The 22612-nt window shown below is 46.5% G+C and overlaps 2 protein-coding genes across 2 annotated transcripts in view; both read left to right on the forward strand.

Moving 5' to 3' along the window:
• Positions 1-4832: 4832 nt before the first annotated feature.
• On the forward strand, positions 4833-5897 carry NEUROD1 (neuronal differentiation 1). Its single transcript, XM_016195790.2, has one exon. The coding sequence runs from the start codon at positions 4833-4835 to the stop codon at positions 5895-5897; it is 1065 nt and encodes a 354-aa protein (XP_016051276.1).
• Positions 5898-21312: 15415 nt separating this feature from the next.
• CERKL (CERK like autophagy regulator) overlaps positions 21313-22612 on the forward strand; it is an 83329-nt gene continuing 82029 nt past the window's right edge. Inside the window, exon 1 of the mRNA XM_087819734.1 lies at positions 21313-21550. Within this exon, the coding sequence (XP_087675860.1) occupies positions 21313-21550 (238 nt within the window). The remainder of the gene's footprint in view (positions 21551-22612) is intronic.

Below are 22612 nucleotides of genomic sequence, written 5' to 3' on the forward strand. Positions count from 1 at the left end.
CGCCGGCCGGGCCCCCGCTCTTTATCTTGGCCTGGTGAACGCGTCTAACCCCGCTTCCCTGCCAGCGCCGCGCCTCCCTCCCCCCACTTTCCCCGCCCAGGCCGCAGTCCCCTCTCCCCACCCCCGGCCACCGCCTCCTCCCGCCCCCCTTCCCGCCAGCGCTCCGGCTGCTGCTCCAACGGCCCAGACCGCCCGGCCCGCGCCGCGCGCGCGGAGCGCCGACCCGGGGGCGACAGATTTGGGGCATTGCTCGAGGGCAGTGAGTCATGAAAGCGGCTTTTGTTGCTTGCGCGTGCTGTTCGCGTGCAGCCCAGCAGCCTGCAGCGCCCAGTGGGGCCCGGAGCTGGAGCTGGAGCTGGAGGGCCGCTAACGGGCGGCGGGGCAGAGGGAGAGGGGGGGTTTAGGGAATCGGGAGGGGAAAGCGGGCAACCGTCGGAACAAAGTTCAAAGGGAAGAAAACAGGCGGGGCGGGGCCTCGGCGTCGGTCGGCGGCGATCCTCTCCAGGCGGCCCCGACGCCACGTCGATTGCCCCCCTTCCCCTTCCCCCTCCCAACAAAAAGCACCTCAATTTAGGCTTGATCTGGACCCCCCTCTTCCGGGACTGGCTGCCCGGCTGCGGCCTCCCGGGGGCCCGGCGGGCTCTCAGCGCACCTAGGCAGGCGCGGGGGAGGCGTTCCCCGCACCGAGGGGGATCGGCTCCTGAGCGCCCTGGGCCGGAAGGCCGAACCTCGTCAGGTTTCTGGAACATCCAGGAGGGGCCTTTTCTTTGTACAAATCCCCTGGCCTGGGCGAAACGACGGGCAGTGGGATTAGGGGTGAATTTATCAGGAGAGGGAGAGAACACATCTAATAATTCCCGCACTTTGCGCATTAGGATCTCGGCTGGTGACAACCGGGTTCACTACCCAGCCCTCCCAGCCCGAGAACAGCTGGCTCCAGCAAGAATTCCCTGTACTCCACAGGATGTCGCAGACTGGGGCAGTTTCTTCTTCTGGGGGTGGGGGCAGGAGGGGGTAATTCCCTAGGCCGCCCTCGGGCCTCGGGGGCCGCTGGTGCCCGCTTTCACTCCGCCCCCAACTTCTCGTCCGCGGGCTGAGAAACGCGAGCGGGGACACGAGTTCCGCAACCCGGACACACGGTGGGCTGGCCCGTCGGGGCCGCTGCCAGGACAGTGGCACCGCTTGGTGCGTCCCCGCCGCAACTGTCCCCGGACAGCCGAGTTGAGGACCGGTGTCTGCAGCTGCTCCTCTGAGGCCCCTCAAATTTTAACCTATCACTAAAGATACAGGGGTAACTACTGAGACTAGGTGCTTGAATTAATTCTTGTATTCTCCTCTGTGCTTTTTGTACACCGAGGAGAGAACGCAGAAAAGCAGAACTCCACACAGGTTGCTCTGGAAACTCAGCACAATTCATGCCACCCTTTGGGCCACTGGTCAACTCACACACCCCTTTATTCCGCTTCCAGATTTGCGCCAGACGGGGAAAGCTGCGGCCTCCACTTTCCAGACACCAGCGGTCCCCTCAGGACCCTCTTCGCACTCCCCCCCTACCCACGGCATCCCCCCTCCTGCTCCCAGATGCACCCAGCTCCAGCCGCTCAACCCTGACACTGTTTGCAAACTCAAGGGGCTTTTAGAGCAATTGCCTTTAAATAAGCAATTCAAGTTCGATGCATTCATTGCAAGGGGCTACTGGGCCTGGGAGGGGATAGGGGGTTAGTTAACAGAGGATTAGAGCTGGCTGAGACCTAGTGGACAGGGAAGGGTCAGGCTAACCCCCCCCCCCCCCCCATGTATCCTCTTCTAACATGCCTTGCTGGGAAAGAGTGAATAAAGAAAGAATCGCCATTTAAACACAAATATGGCTCTTTCAAAATTAGTTGGAAGGCTCTGTGGTCTTTGCATGACCCTGATGGTGAAAGTCGCATCCAGTCAGAGTCTTTGAGGTCTGGAGGAGTCCTGGCCCTTAGCTCTTCCCAATTGCGCCTGTGACCTTTCTCTAAGGAGGAGCCAAATAGACTCATTTAGCGCAGGCCCTTTGCGCAGTCTTCTCTGAACCAAATACCCACTTACAGAGCGCGGATTAAGGGTGCAGGCAGCCTGTGGCAGGGAACCAGGGACTTAGGGTGAGGGCACCCTTTGCAACAATCCAATGGCCTTGGTTAAAAGGCACAATCCGCGCGTCAGAGAAATCTCCCAGCTCTCAAGCAAGGGAGCTCCGAGGCCAGCGGAGCCGAGGCCTGAGCCCACGGACTAGCGCGCTCTGAGGGGTGCGGGGTCTCCAGGGACAAGAGTAGCAGAGGGTCAGGGCTCACCGGGCGGGGCAGCCCGACAGGTACGGAATTACTGTACCGGAGGGTCTGGGAGTGGGCCATCCAGATAAGGGGGCTGGAGACTAGTCTCAAAGCTGCTTTCGCAGATGAGGCCTTTTGTATGGCGTGTGTGTTTGCTTAAGGGGCTGATGGACATTAGTAGAAGCCACCTATTGGCATCAACGAGCAAAGCGTCTGCCAAGGAGGCGAAACCACGCGATGGGCACCTCAGAGAGGGCAGGGAGGCTTGGTGCCCTGGAGGGCAGTGCCTGGGCGAGTAGTCGAAAGGAGGTGGGACGCTTCCCTGCGATCCCCAGTCTCCGCCTTTCTGCCCGGTGCCCCTCCGCCCTACTTCCCGCCCGAGCGCTGGCTTCTCACTCGGACCCAAACCCAGTCAGTTAGCTTTCCCTCTTCCTTTCCGCAAATCCCGTCCCCCCTCCTCCCCTCCTTCCCCCGCGGCTCCTCTCCCTTCTGCCGCCTGAAAGGGTTAATCTCTCCTGCGGGTAAAAACAGGTCCGCGGAGTCTCTAACTGGCGACAGATGGGCCACTTTCTTCTGGCCACAAAGGGGCCGGAATGGAGCGCTCGGCGGCATACAAATGGGCAGGTCACGTGGTTCCCGGCTCCTGGCCGGACTGGAGGGACCATATGGCGCATGCCGGGGAGGGGAGAAGGGGCGGGGTGGGGGCGGGGGAGAGGGGAGCTGGAGTGGGAGGCGGCGCGGCGTGGACGCGGCTGCAGGGGCGGGGGCGGGGAGGCGGAACGGAGCGCGCCGCCCCGACGCGTGCGCAGGCCCGGGCGCGGGGACCCGCTCGCCGCTCGGCTCCCGCCCCGCCCGCGCCCGGCGCCGCCGCCTCGGCTATATAACCTGAGCGCCCGCGCGGCGGGGACACGAGGAATCCGTCCCGGCGGAAGGCACGACGTCCGGAGGCCCCAGGGTTATGAGACCATCGCTGCTCAGGACCGAGTAACAACTACAGGTAATTACAGTCCTTTCATTTTGGCTTGGAAATAAAATCAGTAATTGAAGACCCAATGCCGCTAGATATTGGGTATTCGTGCGCTTGTGAGTGCGTGTGCCGAGGCAGGCATTCCTCCCCATAACGGCAGACACGCATGCTCACGTTTTGACTCCCATCACTCAAATACCGCAGGCTTTCTACTTTTAAAAAATTGTTTCAGTTGGGGGTAAGGGTGAAGAATAGGAGCATCTTTGGATTTTAATACCATGATTATTTGCTAATGGTGATTTCAAAGTCCCAAAGGCAGCGAACTGCTTTACTCTCTTATTTATTACAGTAAGAAAAAAGCCCCTGTTGTTACCAAGATGTATTTTGTGTGCATGTGTTTTATGCACTTTGGAAGTGCCGAGTTATTTTTTTCAATGAATGAAAGGGACTTGGATACTTTGGGTATGCACACCCCGGAAAATAAATCCAGTTGAGAGAAAGTTTAGTTGAGAGGAGGGGAAATGGGGAGAAAAGGAGAGGGACTCACTCCTACTACCTGTTACTGCCCCAGAGGCGGCCAAGTCCCCAGCAGCCGCTGCAGGAGCCAGAAATTCAGTTGTCTCACTAAATGCTTTTTATTTCCTTTATTAAAAGCGGCAACTTCGCCATTGCCAGTCGCTGACCATTGTAATTACTCAATCTTTTAAAAGGAGGTTTGAGGCGAACTTTGAAAAGCCCCAATAAAGAGCGGGCGGCCTTTTCAATGGGCTGTTTATTAGAGAGGAGCCTGGCGCACCTGATCCCCGGGCGCGGACGCGCGCCCCGCACCGCGCCCCCAGCCCCAGCCGCGCCGCAAGCGCTTTTGTACAAGGTGGATTTTCAGCAGAGGGCCGGGGCCGGGCGGCGAGGAAAGAGAGGCGAGGGCAGCCTGGAAGACCCCTGCCCCCTTTTGTTGCCAAATGTCTTGTTGATGGTGAAATAATTTGGTTGAATGCACTTTTCCTCCGCCGTGCCTTTGCTCTTCAGTCTCCCGTTGGTGTAATCTTCTTAAAAATCACTGCCAGCGCTGGTAAGTTACGTAATGGCTGTTCAGCTTTCATCGCTAAGTACGGAGAAGCCTGGGCAGAGATGGGGACAGAAACTGCGATTGTCAAACTCGTTATTTTTGTGGAGTTGTGTCTTGGAACTCATACAGAGAAGCATGAAATCACCGAAATGTACACTCGTTTTCACACATATTATCCTGCCGGGTAATTACCATAAACAGACTTAAGTTAGTCACTAGGAAACACACACACGCACACACAGTGCACACGCACACCAGTCGCTCGCTCCCGCACCCCGGCTCTGCCTGGCCCCCTACGCCCCAGCGGGGCACCACGTGCCAGCAGGAAACACTGCGCTTACCCGGGCCTGGGGCGTCCCTTGTGTACCGAGCCGGTGCTTCTCTTCGCGCGTCTACAGGGTTGGGGAGCAGGCGCCGAGGGCGCGTGAAGTTTTCGAACGCAGCGTTTTTCCTTTCTCTGTCTGCTTTCCTCTCCCCCCTGTTGAATGCAGGCAACCGAAACATGACCAAATCCTACAGCGAGAGCGGGCTGATGGGCGAGCCGCAGCCGCAGGGGCCTCCGAGCTGGGCGGACGAGTGCCTCAGTCCCCAGGACGACGGGCACGACACGGACAGGAAGGAGGGCGACCTGGAGGCCATGGACGCGGACGGCCCGCTGAGGAACGGCGGGGACGAGGGCGACGACGACGACGACCTGGAGGAGGAGGAGGGGGAGGAAGAGGAGGACGACGACCAGAAGCCCAAGAGACGCGGCCCCAAAAAGAAGAAGATGACCAAGGCGCGCCTGGAGCGGTTTAAGCTGCGGCGCATGAAGGCCAACGCCCGCGAGCGGAACCGCATGCACGGCCTGAACGCGGCGCTGGACAACCTGCGCAAGGTGGTGCCCTGCTACTCCAAGACCCAGAAGCTGTCCAAGATCGAGACGCTGCGCCTGGCCAAGAACTACATCTGGGCCCTGTCGGAGATCCTGCGCTCCGGGAAAAGCCCGGACCTGGTCTCCTTCGTACAGACGCTCTGCAAGGGCCTGTCGCAGCCCACCACCAACCTGGTCGCGGGCTGCCTGCAGCTCAACCCGCGGACTTTCCTGCCCGAGCAGAGCCAGGAGATGGCCCCGCACCTGCCGACGGCCCCCGCGTCCTTCCCGGTGCACGCCTACTCCTACCAGTCGCCCGGGCTGCCCAGCCCGCCCTACGGCACCATGGACAGCTCCCACGTCTTCCACGTGAAGCCGCCGCCCGCCTACGGCGCGGCGCTCGAGCCCTTCTTCGAGAGCCCGCTCACGGACTGCGCCAGCCCCGCCTTCGACGGGCCGCTCAGCCCGCCGCTCAGCATCAACGGCAACTTCTCCTTCAAGCACGAGCCGTCCGCCGAGTTCGAGAAGAATTACGCCTTTTCCATGCACTACCCGGCAGCGAGCCTGGCGGGCGCCCAAGGCCACGGAGCGGTCTTCTCGGGCGCCGCGGCCCCTCGCTGCGAGATCCCTTTGGACAACATCCTGTCCTTCGATAGCCATTCGCATCACGAGCGCGTCCTGAGCGCCCAGCTCAATGCCATCTTTCACGATTAGAGGCCCCAGTTCCACCGGCCCGGGAAAGGAACCCGCGGGGCTTACAGGGACCGTCGTGTTTACAAGAGGCAGCCCCCCTTTGGGTACCACTGCTGCAAAGTGCAAATACTCCAAGCTTCAAGTGATATATGTATTTATTGTCGTTACTGCCTTTGGAAGAAACAGGGAATCAGAGTTCCTGTTCACCTTATGTATTATTTTCTATAGCTCTTCTATTAAGAAAAAAAAAAAAGTAGTACAGTAAAGTAAAAAAAAAAAAAAAAAAGCACCACAAATTTGGTGTCTGTATTCAGATCATATTAATTGTCTGATCGGGATAACAAAATCACAAGCAATAATTAGGATCTATGCAATTTTTAAACTAGTAATGGGCCAATTAAAATATATATAAATATATATTTTTCAACCAGCATTTTACTACTTGTTACCTTTCCCATGCTGAATTATTTTGTTGTGATTTTGTACAGAATTTTTAATGACTTTTTATAATGTGGATTTCCTATTTTAAAACCATGCAGCTTCATCAATTTTTATACATATCAGAAAAGTAGAATTATATCTAATTTATACAAAATAATTTAACTAATTTAAACCAGCAGAAAAGTGCTTAGAAAGTTATTGCGTTGCCTTAGCACTTCTTTCCTCTCTAATTGTTAAAAAATTGCACAATTTGAGCAAATCATTTCACTTTAAAGTCTTTCTCTCTCTTTAAAATGAAAACCAGATCCATAACACCCAAGAGGATGAAAAAAAAAAGATGTATTCCCTAACAAAACATATCAGTTCATTACTTGCACAAGCTTGTATATACATATTATAAACAAATGCCAACATACCCTTCTTTAAATCAAAAGCTGCTTGACTATCACGTACAATTTGCACTGTTTCTTTTTAGTCTTGTACTCCTTTGCATTCCATGATTTTACAGAGAATCCGAAGCTATTGATGTTTCTAGAAAATATAAATGCATGATTTTATACATAGTCATACCAATGGTGGTTTGTCCTATGTTCATGTAATGGATCTGAGCCTAAATCAAATCAGGTTGTTAATGTTGGGATTTATACCTGTTGTAGTCAATTAGTACAGTAGCTTAAATAAATTCAAACCATTTAATTCATAATTAGGACAGTAGCTATTGCATGTAAAATGCAGTCCAGAATAAGTGCTGTTTGAGATGTGACACTGGTACCACTGCGATCGATCTGTACTGTAATCTTGTTTGTAATCCTGTATATGATGGTGTAATGCACAATTTAGAAAACACTCATTCAATTGCAATAAAATAGTATTAAAATTCTGAGCAATTGTTGCATTTCTTCTTAAAGTGGTTTTTTTTGAGTATAAATAATTCCCAAGTGGAATAGTTGTTTTATTTGCTGAATTAAGAAACTACTAAACAGTATTTGTAGAATAAAACAAAAAAGAAAAGTTTACTTTAGCCTGTCTCTAGTCTGTTTATCTTGCTTAGGGAGCCATCAGCACTTTGTAGATAATGAAAGAGCCTAACTGATATTTTATTACTTGGAATATGAAGCTGTGGGGGGGGAGGGGGAGGGTTGTGGAGAGACAAACTGTTGTTTTTGTTTTTCTTTGCCTTAAGCAGTCTTCACATTTAGCTTTTGGGTTTTCATTCTTTTAAATTGTTATGTTTTGTGTTTTCTTCAATTGTTTAAAGGGGGATTTAGTTAATTATTAACAAACAAGGCACAAACGAGTACCCTGGCTTAGTTTGCCTACATATCAAAATATATATTTAAAAAACTTTACCACTTGCTTGGTACTTTGTTATCTGTATATTTTCCTGAGCTGAAATGTTCTCTAATGCAAACCAGTGTTATCCCCAAAAGAAAGTTATTACCTTTAGAAAATGCCTGGGGGAAGTTATTTAATTAATTTGAAGAATCCAAGAAGTGGCATTTTATAATTGTTCTATAAAGATCTTGTGACGATTTCAGTAATTTTTCAAAAATAAAAGGTAATGAATTACTTGTCCTCAAGAACATACTATGATATATTGTTGGAAGGTATAATTGTTGCCCCATCTCCTTTGGAGCACTATTGTGCTGTTTCATAAACAAAATTCACTGGAAAAACTTACAGATGATTCTGCCCACTGTTAAGTCCACTAAAAAAAAAATTGGCATGTCTGTTCCTCTGGATGTATTGACTGACAGGAAAGATTCCTAGGGAATAACATTTGGCACTTGTGTTCTGGCTCTACCCTGGTGCTCTGATTACTGTCATTAGTAACTCCATTGTTCCTCCTCTGATTTGGAGGCCACATTGGATGACTACCTCCCTTCCCAAGCTTGTTCCTTTAATCTCCTTCTCATTGGTGATTGAGGGGTTCCAGAAAGCTGACCTCATTTAGCAGGCTGCTCCAGAAAAATGCGAGTAATCTAATGGACAGGAACAATTAGCCATACTAATAACATTGCCAACGGGGCCACATCAAGCTGTGACGGTAGCAGCGAGGAATATTTCTACATTAGGAAAACGTCGGAGCGCACTTTAAACTACATTATTTTAGCATGTTTTCCATCAGCTTCATCCCATGACAGAAATGCTCTTAAGGTAGTCCCAACTTTATCCAAATCGCAATAATCTCATTCCAAGTGAATCAGACTTGTTGTTCTGGAACCAAGCTGTTGCTTCCCACGTTCAAGATTGCTCTCACTGTTCTTGCTTTAAGAGACATAATGCAGACCTGGTGTCTGAACACTGCCACCCTCCCAGCCTAGGGGACTGTGAAGTGTACGTTCAGATCTGATGTGATCTCTTCAGCCGCTCCATTTCACCTGTAATCAAAATCAGCTTCATGCAAACTAAAAATTGTTGCTGTAGTGGACAAAAGAAATAAGGGGATAACATTATAAGAATCAAAAGAACCCAGCTTTTAAAACAGCAAGCAGGGGAATCTAGACTGTGGGGGTTTTTATAAGGTGTAAATGAAGACTGCAAGTTAGGTTTGATTTTTCCCCCCTCATTTTATAACTTCTTTCTAAACCATAAGGATTCTTCCAGTCAGTCAAGGAGTAGCTCACATGCCACCATCTTTTATTCAAAGGCGGGCACAGATGTTCCTTCTGCAGGGGAGGTTTTAATTTATGAAAATGATATTGTTTATGCATGAATGAGCTGAGTGCACTCTGCATAACACACAGCACTTTCATCTGATCAGAGAAATACCGCAGAACCAGTGCCAATGGCAGAAGCATATTCTACAAATTTACTCACTTAAATGTTTAATGAATATTTGGAAGACCTTTTCAAACCACAAGAAACCTTTTCAATGATCTCTTCCCTTTCTGTTTGAGTTACTAGCCATATTTAAAAGAGACTCGTACAATTTTTATAATAGGCTAATACCTACACTTAGCTAATAAGAAAAGAAAATGTTTACTAAACGGAAGGCAAAAAAAAAAAAAAAAAAGAAACACTGGCAATTTTAGTTTCATTGGGAAAAATATTCCTATCATATAAGATGCTTAGATCTACTTATGTGAAATGTGAAAATGCTCTGAGGAGTTATTTCTGGGGGAAAAAAGCTGGAATTTAAAATCAGTGAACAGTTTCAAAGTTAGAGATGAAATTTGGCTAAATATTTTAACTGGTGCATAATTCCTTTTGAAAAGAACACTGCATAACTTAGATTTCATTTACATCACCAATTGCATTTATACAGTATGATCTATCCACTTTTAATGTTAAAAAGATAATTAAAGGCAAACTAAAATGAAGAATTATAATTTCATAAGGATGCTCTATTAATTTTAGGTTTATAATACGTCACAATAAAATAACATTTGAAACAAATTTGTGTTCTAATTTATTAACCTAAAAGAAAATCTCCCTATGTTTTCACCCTTGAAAGTCTATAATTCTTACAAAATTAATGCATTTCTAAATGCAGCTAGCAACCACTAAAATGATATATGGATCATTAGCTAACAGTTTGAACCAAGCTGTTTTAGTTGTATAATTAAACAAGAGATTTAAAGTGAAAATATCTATTAAACAATTAATAAAACTAGGTTTCAAAACATGGGCTGATTTTATCCTAATGGAAATCATGAAATAGCAAAGCTATTTCTCAAACTACACTAAGGTCTCTTGCCTTCTCTATTCCTCTCCTTCCACCAGCACTTATTTCCTGAGAGTGGTCTAAATAAAATCCTTAATTCCAGGGTGTGATAAAGAATAAAGGGGGCAATGCAACATCTTGTGGAACACCAGGACTGAGATCTCCTGTCACCATCGCACAGAGGCGTTCTGGCGTCAGAGGCACAGTGATTTGTATGGTGGCATAACCGTTGGCTCCCGGCCAGGCATTATGTTTCAGACGACGCTATTGTCAAGAACCGTTCAACTAGAAATATGCACTTTATGCGCTCAAAAGTTGAGATCATCTGCTTTCCTATGTCAGAAAGAATTCTGGGCTGGCAATCGACTCATGGACTCTCTTCACACACTAACACTTGGTTCAATGGCTCTGATGGAATTAGCTGTGTAACCTAACTAGTGACATCAACAAGACAAGGCCATAGCCTCCGGGGACTTCTGTTCAAAGTGCTAATTTTAAAATCTCTGATAATGCACAGTATTATGTTAATATTGGACTAAAACTTTAGATACATGAAATGTGGACTTGGTCCTATCTAAACATTATCATGTTTTTTGCCCAGCTAATTCAGAGGTAGGTGGATAGTGACAATAACCATCTTTACAGAGCATTAAGTATGGAGCAATCCACCCAAGGGATGGATCTGATTGTGAAATAACATCTAGAAATTAGAGAATAAATTTAATCTCATATATGAGGTGACTTGGTAACTTACTTGGCTGTTAACAAGATTAAAATCTGACCCTGCTCTTGGGCTTTAATGTCTCAAGGACAAACAGCCAGAAAGATGCTTACGAGGCTTTCTGTACTTACTAGGTCAGTGTTAAGTGCTTTCCATTCCTTCCAAACATTTCATCATCAAAGCAACCCTGTTCCTTATTTTACAGATGCAGAAACTGCAGGAAGCTGGAAATTTGCATTACAGGTTTCCCATTCAGGTTCTAGTTCATATGCAGCTTCCTCAAAGAAGCCTTTCCTGATCCTTAGCTGACCTAGCAACCACCTTCAACTCCACCAAATTCATTATTATATCAGAGCATTTATTTATCTGATGTTAGCGTGCTTATTTATTTGTTTAGCTTAGTTTAAAATGACAAAGTTCTCCCTTGAAGAATGTGGGCTTCACAGGAACGTGTCTTTTGTTTGTTGCTGTTTCTCTGGCACTAAGAAGACCTGGGAGATCCTCAATAAATATTAACATCCTAAGGGAATCTAGCCACACTGATGTGAAAGCTTGTTGCCTTAACCACTCTGCTACAAATCAAGTCAGCTGAGAATGGAGAGGGCCACAAGTGATTCTCAGCCCAGTGAAAATTATAAGCATTAACTTTATGTAGAAAAAAACAACAACCACCCAAAACCAATAGAAACTAATTTCCTATTGGCACAGCATGGCACCAAACACCCCTCCCCCCACTCCTTTTGAGGATCAGGAATAGTGAGTATCTGTCATCTTTTGGTTTTATTTTATTTTATTTTTATTTTTTAAATATATCTTTATTGATTTTAGAGAGAGGAAGGGAGAGGAAGAGAGAGAGAGAGAAACATTAATGATGAGAGAGTCATTGATCCAGCCCGCAACCCGGGCATGTGCCCTGACCGGGAATCGAACCCTGATCGCCTGGATCCTAGGCCGACGCTCAACCGCTGAGCCACGCCCAGCCGGGCAGTTTTATTGATATCAATTGGTTACATATAATTTGGAACTGGAATAAAATAACTAACATATTCTTGGCTCTTTCCAGACTTTGCCTTTTTTTTTTTTAACGTTCATTAAGAACTTGTTACTCTTTTTTCTGTTCATCATTCTTCTAGCAATTGTTCTTGTTCTGTTATCATTGTTCTGTAAAATTGTCCCAAACTTTCTTGCCACCATTGAAGTGTTTAGATTATAGCAGATCAGAATCCAACCCAGAAGGGCTATGTACTCCAGTAAGGAGTTTGGGAATTTGAATAGAACCCAACAAATTAAAAAGTAAAAATAGGCTACCTATAGGCAGCGGATGGCACAGAAATAGAAATCCGCCGTGTAAAGGAGGGAACCTCACAGCATTCTTCCAGAGTACCAGTTAGACAGACAAGTGGTAAGTTTATAGGAAATATGATATTTGTTGTGAATACAACACCCTTAAAGAAGAAAGAGTTATTTTTAACATCAGGTATTCACTTTTGCACTACCCAGGAATTATTACAAGATCTGCTTACATAACAGAACATAGAAGGATCAGTGTTACTGGAAGACGATTTATTATAAAATCACTGAAAACTGAAGAATGACCAATGTTCTTTATGATAATCATATCTATACACGGTATGTGTTATCAGCTGAGATAAACGCAGCTGAATTACCTAAGCTATAATTTTTACCTTAAAATGTTCACTGCATAAACTTAGCACGTCAACACTATTTCTTTAGTGTTCTCTCTCAGTGATGTCGGTTAGGAGATCATCCCGCTTTCAGTGACGTCAATGAAGGGGGATTACAGTGCTTAAGAGAACTGTTAATTCCTTACCTCTGGTGTCAACAATTGTAGTGCTTGCCTCCTTGTAGCAGGAATTACAAATTTATTATCTGCAGCAGGTTACAGGTACATGACCAACTAACGTTCACATCCAAGAATAGAGAGGATAATATAGTATTCTAAAAAGGAGACTCGGGATAACATCACCTGCCATTGTTAACAGATAACTGAATAATCTTTATTCCAACCAATGATTAAATATACAGCGAACAATAAATAAGCAAGAGTAACAACGCATATAAATTATAACTAGAATCTAAATAGTAATATTTATTAACATATTTCTTTACTAAAAGAATTTATTGGTTAATAGAGGCAAGGCTACTTATTTAGACATTTTAAAATCCCAACATGAGATGTTTAGATACAGACACTATATTTTAATGTTTTCTCAACTCTGACTAGCATATTAAAATTGTTAAGTAAAGAGGTATTTTGCTTCCCAAGGTTTCATTTTGCTTAATTAACTAAAAATGCATTTATCTAACTTCAAATATCAAGGAAAAAAATACACTACATTGGATTGAATACTGCCCCACCCACCCCGCCCGCTCTTGAAAATTCACATTCAATCAGAACCTCAGAATGGGATCTTATTTTGAAATAGTGTTTAAATAATACATCCTAAATGTAAGATGTAAATTAAGGTGAGTTCATACTGGATTAAAGCAGGCCTTATAATAAGAAGACTGATGTCCTTGTAAGGAGAGGACAGGACAGACACACAGACACACAGGGAAAATGAAGACTTAGGCAGAGATTGGAGTGATATGTGTATATGCCAAGAAACTGCAAGAGTTGGCAACAACCACCAGAAGCTAGGAAGGAAACATGGAAAAGATTTTCCTTTTGAATCCCCAAGAAGGAACTAACTCTACGGACACCTTGATTTTGGACTTCTGGTCTCCAGAAAATACATTTCTGTTATTTTTAAGCCACCCAGTTTGTGGTCATTTGTCATGGCAGCCCTGGGATAATAATACATATGTTAAGGTCTACAATTAATTGATATGTTAAATATACATAAATATAGGAGAGTTCATTTAAATTCTTCTGAAAATATTACCATGAAGTTTTAGTGACATAATAGATAACCACCAGCCTATTTTAGTTAGTATCAGCTTTGATATGATTTTTTAGGCCTTTTTTTTTTTTTTTAAATCCTCACTGAGGATATGTTTACTGATGTTAGAGAACAGAGAGAAACATCTCTGTGAGAGAGAAACATCTCTGTGAGAGAGAAACATCTATGCGTTTCTGACCAGGGACTGGACCTGAAACCTAGGTATGTGTCCCGACTGGAATCGCACTGCACCCTTCTTGGTGTATGGGATGATGCACCAACCAACCGAGCCACACAGGCCAGGATGACTTAACTGTTTTGATTGCTCAAAAATGCCAGTTAGTGGTTATTTTTTCTGAAGGTATTCAATTTATCAGAAGTTTTAGTTCATGTAGATCTGGGCACTGTCTTGTTTTTAATCATTTTCTTTTTAAAATTTATTTATTTATTTATTTATTTTTAGAGAAGTGGAAGGGAGGTAGGGAGTGGAGGAGAGAGAGAAATATCGATGTGAGAGAGACACAGTGATTGGTTGCCTCCCACATGCACTCTGGCTGGGGCTGGGATGGAACCTGTAACCCAGGTTTGCGCCTTTGACTGGGAACCGAGCCCTTGACCTTCTGGTGTGCAGGCCAACTCTCTAACCACTGAGCAACACTGGCCAGGGCAGAGTGAAGAAAAGAAGAGGAACTGGTTCTTACATTAAATTACTTGAGCCACTGGATCAATTATCTCACTAAGCTATATCTACATCTCCAGTTGGGTTTTATTATTTTTAAGTCCAGTTTCAATTGGATTTTCTGCCACATAAGGAGAATAGCCTAATACAAGAGAGACTGAATTTTTTGTTGCTTGTCACTTTTTATACATTAAGATGGAGAAAACCCTGAATATAGTGAAGATAAAATTTAGTATGATATAGGTATGTTTGACAGAAGAAAGTGTTGAGCAGAGTGGGGGGTAGAAGATATAGAACATAGGCAAAGAATTCCTTTGGACAGAAAGGATACTTCTTTTCAGAAGTATATATATTGTATATATCATATATAATATATCTGATATATATAATATCAGTGAACACATAAAGGCAGTTCACAGAATTTCTAAAGGAGTTGTATCCATTTGGACCAAAAGAGACAAAAACAGTTCAAAAATTTTAAGACCATGAAAGCTTCTGAACTCTCAACTTTTCATGGATAGAAAAATGACTGAAAAAGCTACTCAGCTGCCATCATGAACCATTTCTTGATGAAAAGAAGAATGAATGGAGGACAGAGCTAAAAGCCTGGAAGCTGGAGCCAAGAGATGCTGAACAATGCATTAGGGAGCCACTGCCAGGAAGCAGAACTAGATGTGAGATAAGGAGCATTCTCTTCCTCAGGGTCTGGGAAACTAGCAGCACATGTCTTACCTGAATTTCAGAATTGCTATGGATCAGTGACTAGGATGAGCTTTCCGTTTTTCCCCCTTTTTTGGGTGGGAGCATCTCTTGTACTTATCCTATGCCTGTCTCATCATTGCATGTTGACGTGTGTGGACATTTTGGGAAGAGGATATGGTGCTTAGAGCCCCTGCAGCCATCTGGGGGCCACCAATGGTGTCCTTGTTGATACCTGGGCATAGCGAAGTAGGAAATTGTAAGGGCCTTGTTTTTTTAATGACCAACCCAGGAACAGCCTGACGCTGGACCTCTGTTTATGTGAAAAGTAAAACCTTATTTCAAAACAACTTTTAGCTGTATGTTCTGTTATTTGTAAATTATAGACAAATAAACAAGCCTTATGGTAAAAAGGCAGGATGAAGAGGAAAGAATACTCACTGATGGTAAGAGTTGTCTTTATTGTCTAAAATACATGGAATCACCTGGTGTGCTTGTTTAAAATACATGTTTCTAGGAATAGTTCAGTTATAGATTTGAAATCTGAGGGCATCAGTGAGGGGTACAGCCTCAGAATTTTCATTTAAAACAAAGTGGACATTCTTAAGCACATGCAAGTTTGGAAAGAGTAGGAGTTGTGTTCAGAGAGTTCTTTTTTGAGTTAAAGCATTCAAGGAATCTACAAGGTCCAGAGGATATGATGATAGGAACCTGCAATGGAGGGCACCAGAGAGGGTTAGGATGAGGTTGTCATGGAAATTTGAGACTAGTGCTCTAAACGGTAACAGAAAATGATGTAAAAGTCAAAGACAGTGAACCTAGAACCAAACTTTTTGATGTCTATGGGCAAGAGGCCTGGGAGCAGTGGGCTCTTTTCAACAGTGAGAAGGGACATTGCCTCCTCTGTGTAATGCCTTTTTCACAATTATGATAATGTGAGCTATAGAAATTGAGGATAGATTTCTGATTTAATTTTCTATTTGTGTATCTGGTTATACCTAATTTAGTATTTTACACTATGGCATTGCTGGTAGTTACTATGAGAGTTTCAAACTGTTTGGTGGAAATATATTTCAAATAGTTGGTTCCAAGTTTATAAATATCAGTACCTACCTGAAAGTGGGCCTTAAAAACTTGAGGGGAAGAGAAGAAAGGCATATTCTTCTTTCCTATGTTATTTATTGTTATTGCTTTTGGGGAAACTAGAGATCACATGGTCACTGTCATTACCTATTCAGGGGAGATGTGTCCTAGAACACAGAGTTTCTAGAGTTTTAAACAGAGCTTAAATTTGAGTGTGAAAAACTCACACGTGAAGAAAATGTGATATTCTGAATTGGTGGGATTTTAAATATTTTTCTATTTTCTCTGTAATTCTTGTAGGGACATATGGCTCTCCACCTTTTAGGCCGCAGGAGCCAGACTAGCAGGAACATTCTGACGAAATCTCCACTCACTGTGAGAGGAAAGCCGTTTCCTTGATATGTTGATAATGTGCCCATTTGGCATCAGAAATGACTGAGAGATGGTTGCAGGCAAAGATCACTTCACCCAAAATGTAGGTTGGCATGAAGAAATTAAATGTCATGAATTTTTTCTCATCCATGAGATATAACATGTTGAACAACATCAGAAATTAATACAGGAACTCAATTTAAAAAGTTACTAATTCATTCATGCACTCAACAAGCAGTTATTGAGCACCTATTTTGCTAAAAGCACTGTTTAGGCTCAATAGGTAGAGCCATCAACAAGCAGACTAGGTCACTGTGGCTGCTGAGGTAACCATCTAATGGGAGAAGAGAGACAAATAAGAAATAAGTAAACAAATTAATCAATTACAGACTTTCAGATAGTGGGAAGTGTATTGAAGAAAGTAACATTGAGTAGGGGTCAACTTTTGATTGACTGGCCAGGAAAGATGCTCTGGGAAAGCGACATGAGGTTGATCTGGGCCCCATGCAAAGCCATGCCATGAAGACCATTGTTTTAGGCAGAGTGAACAACAACAGCAGAGGCCCTGATGACAAATGAACTTGGTTTATTTGAGGAATGAAAAGAAGGCCAGTGTGGTTGGATACAAGTATAAAAAGAATGGAAGAAAAATCACAGGAGATGGGGTTTGAGGAGGTGGCAGGATCACATGGGATCTCATAGGTCAGGGTGGGAGTTTGGATTTTATCCTACTTGTACAGAGAAGTCCTTACTGAAAAATATTCTGTAAAGTAAACTGGAGTTTGAAAAATGACGTTGATGGTAACTTGATAACATAGGAACTCAATCATTTGTCACATAAACTCCAAACTTTGAAGCCAGTAGAGACTTTGAGAGATCAAAGGGAGTGACATAGACTTATTCACTGGCCAAAGCTCAGGCATTATACTTCCTTGTCACCTGTCCTTGAAGCAGGAGGTCTGAATGTATCCATTGTCTGTGATTTCACCAGCCTCCATCTGTGGTACTGAGAAGGTGGCTCCAAATTCAGGAGGTGGCCCCATCAGACCTACATTCCTGGGATTTGCTGGGGTACTTATTGGCCTCCTGAGAAGAATGTTAACAATAGCAGCGATTTTTTCAAGGTCTGCTCAGATGTAGATTTCCAAAATCCAGGGATAGAGAGTGTGCTTCTAGATCTAGTCAAATGTCTTCCAAAGAGAAAGAAACTATGTTACTTTTAAGCAAGGACAGATATTTAATGCTCTGAAAACAAATACCCAAGCGTCAGCCAAACAGGGAAAGCAATGTTCAGGAAGCTCCCTGAAAATTTTCAGAGAGCAATTTTCATGCACTAGTGTATTATATATGTTATATATATATATGACTTATAAGACAAATGATCCTCAGGAACTGGTGGGGGGCATGACTATTGGGCTGTCTTGGCATCATTGTTACAGATAAATGTTAAAGGAATTCATTCATTCTTTCACATATTTATTAAGCATTTATTATGTATTATGTACTGTGCTAGATACTGAGATTCAGTGTAGAACAAATAAATTCTCTGCCATGAAGAATCCTTTATTGTAACAATAACACATTTATTGATTGTTTCTTATATTCCAGCACTATTACTAAGTGCATTAAGATCTTCAGTGAGAAACCTAGACAATAAACAAGTAAATATATAACAAGAGGTAATAATAAGGCATGTAAGGAAAAATAAATCAGGGTATGGTGGAGAGATTAATGGTGGCTTGAAGATGTCTATGTCCTAATCCTCAGAACCTATGAATATGTATCTTACATAAAAAAAGGGAATTTGCAGACATAGTTAAGGATTATCCAGAAAGGCCCAATTAATTACAAGGGTACTTGTAAGAGGGAGAAAAGAATGAAAACAGAAAAGATGCTATGCTGTTGGCTTTGAAGATGGAAAAAGGGGGGCCATGAGCCAAGACATACAGACAACCTCTAGAAGCTGGAAAAGCCAAGGAAGTGAATTCTACCCTACAGCCTCCAAATGGAACGAACGTAGGCCTGTTGAAGCCTTGATTTAATCCAGTGAAACTGAGTTTGGACTGCTGACCTCTAGGAGTGTAAGAGAATATATTGTGTTGCTTTAAGTCACTGTGTGTAATTTGTAATAGTAGCAATAAGAAACTAATATATAGGGTTTTAGGCTGTTGAATGATAGATAATTCTCAGCAATGGCCTCTTAGAGGAGGGAAACTGTAAGCAGAAAAGTGAATGAAGTGCAGGAGGAAGCCATCTGGTTGGCCGTCTGGAAAAGCATTCCAGCCAGACGGAACAGCAAGGCAAATGTTCTGAAAAGGAACTAGTTTCATTGTGTTTGAAACCCAGGAAGAAGGCTGTGTGAGTGAGCAAGGGGACCTTGGAGAGGTAGCCAGGGGCCAGGTTACATAGGGCCTTTTAGCCTTGCTAAGCATTTTGATTTTATTCCAAGAGTGATGAGAGGTCACAGGAAGGTTGTGAGCCTAGAGTAATATGATCTTGTTACCTTAAAAAGGAACAATGTGACTACTAGTTGGAAAACAGACTCTGGGTTGGGGGAGGCAGTGCAGGGGAAGGGGAAAGCAAAGAGATGGACTGGGAGGCTATTGAAGTTGTTCAGGTGAGGGTGCAGGGTCATAGACCTAGGTGAGAGCAGGCTTGAAAGGAGTCTATTTTGCAGATAGAATGGACAGGATTTGTCAATGAATTGGATGTGAGGTATGAGACAAAGAGAGGAGACCAAGATGATGTCAGGATTTTGATGACACTATTTGTTGAGATTTGGAACATTCTGGGAGAAGTAGGTGTGAGATGGAAAATCAGGAGTTTAGTTTTAGATACTTTACATTTCAGATGGTTATTGGGTAGCCAAGTGGAGATGTCAGGGAGGCAGTTGGATATAGTGTCTGATGTTCAGGGGAGTGTTTGGGGCTGGCAACATCACTTGAGGAGCCCTGGTTAGTAAGTAAAGCCATGGAACTGATGCCTGTGTAGATGGATCCTAAGGACAGAGCTTTGGGCGCTGCAACCTTTAGAGCCTGGGACAGGACAGCTCATCAAAGAAAAAGAATGGAGCAGAGCCATTACTTTTATCCTCAAGAAATGCAAAGCCAATGTTTTTGACCTTCTGGCCTGACTGAATTTTTGAAAAAATGGCAACTTGCCCCTTGCAAAGGTCCTAGGAAGTAGCCACTGAGCCAATTTGCCAGGCCTCTCAGTGAGCTTCTAAGTGTCAGTGAGCGTGTTGATTGCCTGACAGCTGTGAAGACAGATGCCGAGTCCAGAACTGCAACTCATTCTGCAGAGGGCACCAGCCTTCCCGAGTGATTCCTGAGCTGAGCTACCTGGAGCCTGTGCGGGGGTTTATCAGCAGCTGCACTTCTGCTCCAAGAAACAGCTCCCTGCAATCAGATCCAACTGGGGCTCTTCCCAGCTTCGCCTGGAAGCTTGGGTGCTTGTTTTCAGAGCATTACACAGTAAGAGTCCCAGCTTAACCAGCACACGAGTGTTTTATGTCTGAAGGGGATTTGGCTAGGCTGACAGTCGCCCTCCCTGGTTTTTTGAAGTCCAAGTTTGAGTAGAGAACCTTGAGACACTCCTGCTGCCATTAGCTCTCTGTCTGACTTTTCAGTGTGACCAGAGATGAAGATGTGGTTGGTTAGGTACCGGCACGCTGGAACTCGATTTACAACCCTTTTAATTTAATTTCCTCTTTAACTCCCTGACCCCTAACTTTTTCACAGTACAATTATTTTGCCCTTATAAAACGCCTGCTGATTTACTCCCCACTCTGCTCTTGTTCAGAACTGACTTTTCTGTCCCTGTCTTACCACCCGTGTCAGCTCCCCCAGTATTACACGGCTCGGAACAGATTTCCTCTGCCCTGGCTGGGCACTGGGATCCACTCGGGGAGTTTTTAAAAGTTCTGAACTCTGGGTCCCATCCCCAGAGATTCTAATTTAATTGTCTTCGAGTGTAGCCTGGGCACCTGGATTTTAAAAACCTCCCCAGGTAACTGTAACGTGCAGCCCCGGCTGAGAGCCGCTGGCCTCCAGACCTCTGCGCTTTAACAATCGGCCAAGGTCAAGCATCTCAGCTCTCCCCAGGCAGCGAAGGGTGAACCCCCAGGCTCTCTCCATCCCCAGGTGACACTAAGTCACCGCAGTAGCCTTCAGGAGAGCAAGTGCTGCTGCTAGCAATCCCTCTCCAGGGAGCGCCAGGTCCGGCCGGGGCAGGGCGCCTTGGGCACGCGGGCACCTTCCTTGCATACCAGGCCGTGAGGGGCGAGCGGCCCGTGCAGCCCAGGGCCTTCTCCGGGGCGTCCTCGCGGGGCTTTGGGAATTCAGCCCGTCCTCACGCTACACCCGCTGCGGACAGCAGCTGCTCCTGAGGGCGTGCCGGCGGGGTCGTGCGGGCGCCCCTGCTCGGCCCGAGGGCGCGCCGCCGAGGAAGTGGGGAAACGGAGGGGGCTCCGCGCTCCCCAAAGCGTCCCGCGGCCCGGGGGTGTGGGCAGCGCGGGACACACGGCGTCGCGGGCCTCCACCCGGACCGCTGCCGGCGGAAGCCGCATTTCACCAGCGCGCCCGGGGCGAGCGTGCGCGTCAACCCGCCCAGGTTTGAGAAGCGCGGGCTTTTCAGCCGCGGGGGCGCAACGCGCTGAACTGCTCTGAACGGCAGGCGCGAGTGGAGGGAGCACCGCACTCCCCGCCCCGCGGCCCCGCCTGCGCCCCGCCTCCCTCCCGGCGCCAGCCCCGCGCGGTTGCTATGGCAGCGCGGACGCAGCTCGAGGCTTCGCGGCGCGGACGCCGCTTCACCCCCCGCTCCAGGCACCCGCCTCCCCGACCCCCGGACCCCGCCCAGCCCGCGGGACCGCCATGCCCCGGGGGAGGCGCGGCAGCCGCGTGAGCGCCCTGGAGGGCGGCGCGGAGGAAGGGGCGCCCCCGGCGGAGGCCGCAGCGCCCTCGGTGCGGTGGGCGTCCCCGCAGCAGCCCGAGGCGGCGGCGGAGCAGGTTCTGCTCCGGGGCATCTTCGAGATCGGGAGGAGCAGCTGCGACATGGTGCTGAGCGAGCGGGCCCTGAGGTGGCGGCCCATCCGGCCCGAGCGCCCCGCGGGTGAGTGCGCGGGTCCCGAGCCTTCAGCCCACCGCTTCCAGCCTCGGCCCCGCCCCGCGCGGCCTCTCCCTCCCCCTGCTCCGCTAAGCTCCGCCTTCCCGGGCGGGCCGGGGCGTGCGGGTCCGGGCCCGGGAGAAGCGGGGCCGATCCCCGGTCCCCGCTGCCCCCGCCTCCCGCGGCGCTCCCGGCGCCCGCGTCGCACTCAGCGCCCGCCCCGCGCCGAGCGGGGAGAACTGGTCCCGGAGCGCGCGGGGTCCCTAAGCGCGGGAAGGTCACCTACTCCTCCCGCTCGAGGCTGGCGAAGTTTTCCTCTGCCCGTTTCTGAGCCTGCTCCGCGGTGCGAGCCTCTGACGCAGCCCCCACGCGGGTCGGAACTGAGCTCGCTGTGCGGACTCCTGGAGTTCAGCTTCGGAGCCTTGGAGTGTCTGGACTTTTCCATCCTTCACCCTGCCCCCCACCCAAGCCCCCCCACCCCTCACCCCCACCCCACCCCCCATGCCCCCACCCCCACCCCTGCCATTGCCTAGAATCAAGCCTTCTTCAGGCTGAGTCTGGAAGCTTGTGATTTTTAACGTTCACTTTAGAATCATCATGATTCCAATCAATGGTGTTTACTTGCATTTGACTTTTATTGACTCGAAACTTTAGTCATTTAGAAGGTGTTATAATGCTGTGTTTTATAACAGAAACATTTCAATTAGAGATGACACAGAGAAGTACCTTGGGATGTGGTACAGTCTCTTCTAGTTAAATACAAACTTAAGAAGTTTAAAAAATAGCCTCCCCCGTTGGAAAACAAGATTCAGTGTACTATTTATATTACAGAATAGAAAAACACCATTGTAAGGTTTCTTGGACAGAAGTCTAACAAAATGCAGCTGATGAGCTAGGGACCTAAGCCCTGGTCACGAGTGTGAATTCAGCTTCTGTATATAACTCATGCTCACTCACTTCACTAAAACCACTTTTGACTTTAATTTACAGGTTTTTAAGTGTTTTGAAAACCAAGGTGGAATATTTTCTTTCACTTTTAGTTAAAATCTAGTATGGACAGAATTATTC

Source organism: Miniopterus natalensis, chromosome 8 (genome assembly GCF_054644295.1).
Source record: "Miniopterus natalensis isolate mMinNat1 chromosome 8, mMinNat1.hap1, whole genome shotgun sequence".
Lineage (NCBI taxonomy): Eukaryota > Metazoa > Chordata > Mammalia > Chiroptera > Miniopteridae > Miniopterus > Miniopterus natalensis.